General features: G+C 39.3%; 2 protein-coding genes across 4 annotated transcripts; both read left to right on the top strand.

The window, feature by feature from the left end:
• The first annotated feature begins 3218 nt into the window (after positions 1–3218).
• On the top strand, positions 3219–4905 carry LOC6047488 (odorant receptor Or2). Of its 3 annotated transcripts, XR_005277849.1 has the most exons (6): positions 3219–3464; positions 3520–3603; positions 3653–4168; positions 4230–4439; positions 4509–4813; positions 4876–4893. XR_005277849.1 is itself a non-coding variant. In XM_038258264.1 (5 exons), exons 1-5 carry the CDS (start codon positions 3243–3245, stop codon positions 4608–4610), a joined length of 1110 nt encoding a protein of 369 aa, XP_038114192.1. In that variant the 5' UTR covers positions 3219–3242; the 3' UTR covers positions 4611–4905. The 3 variants fall into 3 exon arrangements, 2 of the variants coding, with proteins under 2 accessions (XP_038114192.1, XP_038114191.1); XM_038258264.1 differs by having other exon boundaries at positions 3677–4168; positions 4509–4905; XM_038258263.1 differs by having other exon boundaries at positions 4509–4905.
• Positions 4906–5075: 170 nt separating this feature from the next.
• On the top strand, positions 5076–6727 carry LOC6047489 (odorant receptor Or2). Its single transcript, XM_001864508.2, has 4 exons — positions 5076–5458; positions 5514–6095; positions 6164–6376; positions 6453–6727. Exons 1-4 carry the CDS (start codon positions 5225–5227, stop codon positions 6555–6557), a joined length of 1134 nt encoding a protein of 377 aa, XP_001864543.2. The 5' UTR covers positions 5076–5224; the 3' UTR covers positions 6558–6727.
• The last annotated feature ends 1132 nt before the right edge of the window (positions 6728–7859 follow it).

Here is a 7859-nt window from a genome sequence, read left to right as displayed (position 1 = left end):
CAATAATTGAAATGGTTTCTGAGTATCATTGACATCCCAACATCTTCCCATCGGCCTCTGCTGACACCGTTCCCTCATTCAAACTCATAATTTGCCATTATCGACGTTGGGGCAAGTTTACCTTAGTTTGAACCCGCGGACGAATATCAGCAGTAGGCCAGGACCTATGAAGCGAATCACCCACAGTAGGCATTGGCGTCAAATAATTTAGAGTTTGGAATGTCATGGCCTGCTGGCCAGTGATAAATTGGGAAATTTCCGACCTATTGGACCATCCTTTGTTGGTGGTGGATCCGAATATCAAACGTTCGGAGGGTTATAATATTTTTTGTTTTGCTAAAACAACAACATCATCGATGCCAACATGAGCATAACGTGTGTGAAATTCACTGATGGTGGTGAACGAGCAATGTTTAGAGTGGTTTGCAGGAAAACAACGATGATGACAGCTAACAAGAGTGGGGAAAATTTAGTCTGTTCTAACATGATTTTCGTCATCAAATTTAAGTCCGTAATACGATACATCATAAAATTTTAGTTTAATATCTCAGGTTTATTCTAGCTCAAACATACCATGACAATCCATACGTGATTAATTGAATAAGCAATTCTCTGGAATATTCACAACCCACAACCCAAGCCATGAAAACCCTCTTTCCACTTGTTGTCTAGAGGAAGCAACGCCAACTTGATTAAGTCGTAAATCGGTACAAGAGGTACGTTTTACTGATTTTCTAGTGCCATTGGTCTACGATAATCATCTCTGATGAACGGGTTGAGCTTCATGCATGGGATTTTGCTCAGAATCTGAACATACGTTTTAAGTGGTAAGTGTGGCTACGTTTATGCTGCAGAATGGCAATCGACTTGACTTTTGCATTCTCTCTGTGAGAAAGCTTTTGATACAAATATATTTAAAGTTAACCAACCAAAATTGTTTAAATTTGTTTCTAGGATAAATCAATGCATACAAATTGTTAAGGGGAGGTTTATCTACTTTCCAAAAAAATTTAAACCAGAATTCACAACACCTCTCTTCCAATGTAAAAGCTCGAATTTGCATATTCCAAAGTATGCAAATTATAAATATCATAAACTAAATTTTAATTATTCCAAACCGATTGCCAGCCGACCTCGTGGGTGAGATTTGTTATTTATGAGTCCCAAATGAATGCTGGTACACACTTTTCAGGTCAAAGCAAGGCAAAGCACATCCGGTTGGTTCAAACCTAAATTCAGCTCTATATGTTGTTGTATTAGTTGCTGCAAGCAGTGTTGGATTCCGAATCGAATCGAGTTCAAATTCGTGCAACAATTTGCTACAAACAGAGCGTACTCTGATTTATCTGACATCAGTGAAACTTGGAGCTCACGAATCTTGGAGTTGGATTTACCATTTTGAACAGAATCTGATTAGATCAGTTTCAGAAGTGTCAAGTTTACATTTTTTAAAATTATAATCTTGTTTTTTTGATTTATTTTTTAATATTTTAGCTTGCTACTGCTTTGAGATAATTTATATTTGAAAAAAATATCATTGAATTAATTGAACTCGAACTAACAATGAAGAATTTGCAACTATTGCAACGCCAACTTTCAAAAGAGGAACATTCCTCGAATGAGTCTTTTCATCCGGAAAATGAATAAAAGTTGCTTCTTGTTTTTGTCAGAATCCAACAGCACAAAACATCTCAGTTCAAGGGAAAACTTTCGGATCAGATCAGATATTCCGGAAAAGTTTTATCCCGTTTTCACCCTCGGCCATCGACACTTCACCTCACCCTGAGAAATTTATTTGGAAAATGAGCCATTTGACTGATGATAGTTGGATGGTTACATTGGCTGTATAAAAAAATAAGATGGTTAAAAAAATTACTAGATACTAAAATCTTGCAAAAATAGTTAAACTTTATATAAATGATTTCATCAAAATCTTTTCAAAAACATACAATGTTTAGTGAATGAGATCATGCTCATTCTGTAATTTGCACTGAATGAGAGTTGACGTTCAACTTACAACAGGGCTTCACCGCACACGTCCCATTGCTTTGCATAAAATTTTGATCTAGTATCCTGTGAATTGAGCAAGGAACAGTTCCGCCATCAAAGGCAGCGCGGCGTTGCTGATGTTTGCTGACCCAAAATTTACCCTCCGTTTTGTGGTGAAAACGTGAGGCTCGGATGTTGTTCCTAGGAAATTGAGCTCACATATCATGCAACGGAAGTGATGAAATGTTGAAATTTATGCCGCAAACAGTTCATGCGCAAGCTTGTGCGCGTCAGTTGCAGTAGGCTGCTTGGATGCATTGTATTTGAGTCTTTCAGCTACCGTTCGTCTCCACCAAAATAAACATTTTTGGTTGTAATTGGTTTTTTGTCCATACTTTTTTTTGTTCGCCGTAAACAATTTAAAATAGAAATAAGAATTTATTCAATTCGATAACCCATAATTCAACTCCTTTGGGTAACAAATATGGAACAAATCTAAAATTAAAAAAAGTCATAAGCCAACCCTTTCTTAATTTCATTTTTTTATAGTTATTGAAAAGATTGATTTAACATTTTTCTTGAGAATGAATGAGAAAACAATTACGAGATCCTTTAATCTTTAAATTAAATGAATTCTTCACACAGGATCAAAAATTTATCCCCGTTGTTCATCCACGAACACATAGGTCAAACTGCACAGTTTTCTCGAAACAGGTGCGGCGTATTTCCTCTAACCAACCACACGAGCAATTTTCCAATGCATATTGAAGCAGCAATGCAATGAAGTGTAATTAAATTGCCAAACAGCAGGTGCGCACAATTTCATCCTTGCGAATCGTGTTTATTCTAATCGTGGAGTATGTTTTAATTAAATTTTATGTTTGGACTGCTCTGCTGAAATTGGGTGGGTTTTGGAAGCTCTGAATTTTGCGTAATTTCGCTGTTTGAATTTTTTTCACGAAAGACATACAAAACCCAGATTATAAATGCTTTATGTTTAAGTTTCTTCAGAAATTTTAAGATATTTTTAAATTTCATACGTTATGCAATCGTTTTGCACATAAATGTTGCAACAATGTCACCCATAATTGTTGACTTTAATTTCACAAAGGTGTCATCGCGCTGTTGGCATTTTTTATAACTAATTCACACCCAAAACGGATCCACCCAGCCACGCTCCATTATTCACCGCTGCTAATGGTGGATCCTCCTCGGAAGAAAATCAACAGTTTGTGAGCAAACAACCCTCCGGGATGGCCGCGGCACCCATTTTGGACTGTCCGATAATTTCCGCGAACGTGCGCGTGTGGCACTTTTGGTCGTTTGTCCTTAAGCACGACGCGATGCGTTACGTCAGCATCATCCCAGTAGGCGTGATGAATGTGTTTATGTTTGCGGATTTGTACCGGGCCTGGGGCAACATCGACGAGGTCATCATCAACGCCTACTTTGCGATGATTTTCTTCAACGCGGTGGTTGGTGTTGAGGAGGAGGCTACTTGGATGAATTTAAAATTTTGGTTGGTTTCAGCTCCGAACAATTTTCATACTGTGCAATCGCCAGGCTTACGAGGATTTCTTGCAACGCATCGCCGATGTTTACTCGGAAATTGCTGTAAGTTTAATTTTTTGAAATTGTCATAGACTACAAACTACTTTCACAGATGATTGACGACCACGTGGTGCAGAAGTTGGTGAGAAAATTCACCAAACGTGCCCGACTGCTCTCCAAGGCCAACCTGGTCCTCGGGGCAGTCATCAGCACCTGTTACGTGGTCTACCCGCTGTTCACCGGCACACGTAGCCTCCCGTACGGAATGTTCATCCCCGGGGTAAACAACTTCAAGACGCCCCTGTACCAGATTTTCTTCATCGGCCAAGCGGTGCTCACTTTTCCCGGCTGCTGTATGTACATCCCTTTCACCAGCTTTTTCGCCACGACTTCTTTGTTCAGGCTGGTGCAAATTCGAACTTTGCAACGCCAACTGCGAACTTTCAAGGATGAAGTCGTTAAGGAAAACCGGGCACTGGTCGAATCCAAATTGGAAAAATGCATCGAAGACCACAAGAGAATCATACGCTACGTTTCCGACGTGGACTCGCTGGTGACCTACATCTGTCTGATTGAGTTTATGTCCTTTGGACTGATGCTGTGCGCGCTTCTCTTCCTGCTGAACATTGTGAGGGTGAAAGGAGGAGTTCGAAATAATGGTCAAACTCATAATGCAATGCAAATTACAGATCGAAAACCCCGCGCAAATCATCATCGTTGTGGCGTACATATTTATGATAATTTCGCAGATTTTTACATTTTACTGGCACGCCAACGAGCTGCGCGAGGAAAGCATTGGGATCGCGGAAGCCGCGTACGATGCCCCCTGGGTCGAACTGGACGATTCCATGCAAAAGAAGCTGCTGCTGGTCATTGCTCGCGCCCAGCAGCCCCTGGAGGCAAGTTGGCAGCACTGCCAAAAAATGCTTATAAAACCTTAACAAACCCACCCATCCATTAATTTCCAGATCACAGTAGGCAACGTCTACGCGATGACTTTGGAGATGTTCCAATCGCTGCTGAATGCGTCCTACTCGTACTTTACCCTGCTGAGACGCGTTTATAATTGAGAACAAAGGACATTTCGGCAAACCGGACCCAACTGCTGCTGCTACTCGCCCAACCGGACATGAGACATTTTGGCACAAACGTAGTCTTTGATTGCACGTTTTCAGCTGCATTGCACAAACATCATAGCAGGCGGTGTCTGTCAAGAACAGCACAATGCTTCGAAAAACTGACAACTGACCAAGTCGTTGGAGCTCACAAAGGGGTATTAAATTTCTGACAATTATTACGGAAAAGGAGAAACTTAAAGTTTATGATTCTTTGTAGAACAGTTTAAATTTTTTGCTCGATGGAAAAAGGTGGATTTTAAAAGGTATTATGTTCAAAATTCTTGTAATCATTAAAATTACTCAACTGTTAGTCTGATCAAATTGTTTTCTTACAAGTTCAAAGCCAATTTTAAGCCAGACAACGATGAAAGAGTCTTTCAAACCATATCATTGGACACTCAATTTACAATACAACGATCTATGCATTATTCATGATAATAACAACTTCCAACCTATAATTTTCGCCTTTCCAAGTAGGTGACGAATTCAAAACGCATGTCACCCCACGAAATCCTTCAACACTCCCGTAATAACTCAATTCAGTCCCTCGCAAGACTCGAAGCAAGATGCCTCAAACCGCGCTAGAGCAGCAACTGCTCAACTGTCCGATCATTTCGGTTAACGTGCGCGTGTGGCACTTTTGGTCATTTCTGGTCAAACATGACGCGATGCGCTACATCAGCATCATCCCAGTAGGCGCGATGACGCTGCTCATGTTTGCCGATCTGTACCGAGCGTGGGGAAATATCGAGGAAGTTATCATCAACGCCTACTTTGCCGTGCTGTACTTTAACGCTGTGGTGAGATATTTTTGAATTGGGGTCAAGGATTACTTGATTGATTTGGTGTTTTCAGCTTCGATGCTCGATTTTGGTGGTGAATCATGACAAGTACGAAAAGTTTCTGATGGACATCGCGAGGATTTACAAGGATCTTCAGCAAATTGAGGATCACGAGATAAAAAGCCTACTTCAACGGTATACTAAGCGAGCAAGGATGCTTTCAATCGCAAATCTGGGATTAGGAGCCATCATTAGCACGTGTTTCGTTGTTTATCCTTTATTCGCTGGTGGTCGTGAACTGCCTTACGGAATGTATATTCCCGGAGTGAACCTATTTGGGACGCCTCAGTACGAGATCCTGTTCTTTCTGCAAGTCATTCTGACCTTTCCCGGATGTTGCATGTACATCCCGTTTACAAGTTTCTTCGCTTCGTGTACACTCTTTGGGCTAGTTCAAGTCAAAAATATTCAACATCAGTTGAGAAAACTGCGTATTGAAGGACTCAAACCTTCCAAGTTGATTGAAATAATTAAAGATCATCAGAGGGTTATTGACTACGTACACGATTTGAACTCGCTGGTGACCTACATCTGTTTGGTGGAATTTCTGTCCTTCGGAATGATGCTTTGTGCGTTGCTGTTTTTGCTGAACATTGTAACAAAACGAACAAACATCATTCTTTTTCCAAATTAAAACATTTTCGATTCCCTTCTTAACGCTAGATTGAACACCAGGCCCAGTTCGTGATTGTGGCGGCGTACATTTTCATGATTATCTCGCAGATTTACGCGTTCTACTGGCACGGCAACGAACTGCGCGAGCAGAGCATGGCCATCGCCAAAGTGGCGTACGGTGCGGCCCCCTGGCTGGAGATGAAACCGGCGCTCAAGAAAATGGTGCTGCTGATTATCCTGCGAGCCCAACGTCCGCTGGAGGTTTGCGAAACGAAAAAAAAAGAATCGCTGAACCGTGTAAACAGATTTCCTTTTCTTTAATTTTCCTTTTTTTTAGGTCACCGTTGGGAACATTTATCCGATGACTTTGGAAGTGTTCACTTCGCTGCTTAATGCGTCCTACTCGTATTTTACGCTGCTGAGACGCGTTTATGTGAAATGAAAAGTGAAAATTTCACTTGAAAAACTAATTTTCAAATTATCAAAATCATATTAAAATACATGATTTGCAAACGATCATAGAATGTCATGCGCTGTCAACTTACCAGTAGAGATATTGAAGCTTCTTAGATGGAATTCTTGCAATAATTAAATAATAAAAGTTTCACAAAATTTCCTTTGATTCCATTGACAAAAAGTCACATTCCGGTGAAAGTACTCCCCCTCTCATTATTTTATTTTCCACTGGAAATCCAACTTTCTAAATTGAATTTGTTCCTACTCACTGAACTATCCCTACCACTCCAAAGCCAACTGTGATCCAAGTTTTTGTTAGAAATGAAAAAAAAAAAAATCATGAACTGTGCGAAACAAGTTGTTTGTTCCTAATGGAAGAGTTCACGTGATTCCTTGACAAAGTTAAAATCAGTCAATTTCTCTCTGTTTCTTGCTGGGAAATCTGTGGGAAGCACCACCAGCGGAAATCGCATTGTTCTTTTTTTTGTAGTTCTAGTAAAAGCAAAGTGACACAACTGTTTGAGCATCTCAATTGAGGGAAATTGAAGTGACCATTTGGTGAGACTTTGTCCAATGCTATTTAGTTTGCTTTTGATTTGCAACAGCTTGAAGTAGTTTTTACTGCAAGTGACTTTTTTGCTGCTATAAAAAGTTTAAGCTTGTGGAAGAAGATTAAAAATAATTTTCCATTCACTTTAAGTCAATGCAATTTTTTTTTGAGTTTTGGCCCCTTGACTTTGGTCAGGCAGGGGGCAAAAAAAAATTAATGACATTAAATTAATGAAATTATAAGCCATGGTATTAACATTTGAATGAAAAAAGTTTTTTAAATGCATTTTTTATCTGCTCAGTTGTTTTGCAATTATTAGTTTTAAAAATATCGAAGCATTGGCGAAATTTTTCAATCTCCCAAAAAAGACATTGAAAAATATTTGCAACGACCTTATAAATAATAATAATGAAATAAAATATTGTTTTTTTTCCAACATAAAACAATACGAACAAAACAACGGTTTTTTGGAAATCACAAAAAAAAACTTTAGTTTTTTTAGGTTCAAGTTTTAACCAGGATTGACATGTTTTAACCAGGATAGACTGAAAAATTCCTGGGATTTTCCAGAACCGAGAAATTCCCGAATCTCGGGATTTTTTAAAATTTGTTCCGTGCTTCCCAAAATTGAAAAAAATACATATTTTGGTCTAGACAGATTTGGTTTGAACCATTTTCAAATAGTGGAATAAAGTCCAAACTCGATTATCCGAAGTTTTGTATGGGATTTCGGTAAAT

Source organism: Culex quinquefasciatus, chromosome 2, assembly GCF_015732765.1.
Source record: "Culex quinquefasciatus strain JHB chromosome 2, VPISU_Cqui_1.0_pri_paternal, whole genome shotgun sequence".
Taxonomy (NCBI): domain Eukaryota; kingdom Metazoa; phylum Arthropoda; class Insecta; order Diptera; family Culicidae; genus Culex; species Culex quinquefasciatus.
The sequence above is the reverse complement of the archived record's forward strand: the minus strand, read 5'-3'. Positions and strand labels throughout refer to the sequence as shown.

Excerpts from the sequence above, each read along its gene's own strand:
- LOC6047488 (XM_038258263.1), top strand. The coding sequence starts at position 3,243 with ATGGCCGCGGCACCCATTTTGGACTGTCCGATAATTTCCGCGAACGTG. Across the intron at positions 3,465-3,519 it reads TGATTTTCTTCAACGCGGTG|CTCCGAACAATTTTCATACT; the intron begins GTTGGTGTTGAG and ends GGTTGGTTTCAG. Across the intron at positions 4,440-4,508 it reads GCGCCCAGCAGCCCCTGGAG|ATCACAGTAGGCAACGTCTA; the intron begins GCAAGTTGGCAG and ends ATTAATTTCCAG.
- LOC6047489 (XM_001864508.2), top strand. The coding sequence starts at position 5,225 with ATGCCTCAAACCGCGCTAGAGCAGCAACTGCTCAACTGTCCGATCATT. Across the intron at positions 5,459-5,513 it reads TGCTGTACTTTAACGCTGTG|CTTCGATGCTCGATTTTGGT; the intron begins GTGAGATATTTT and ends TGGTGTTTTCAG. Across the intron at positions 6,096-6,163 it reads TGCTGTTTTTGCTGAACATT|ATTGAACACCAGGCCCAGTT; the intron begins GTAACAAAACGA and ends TCTTAACGCTAG.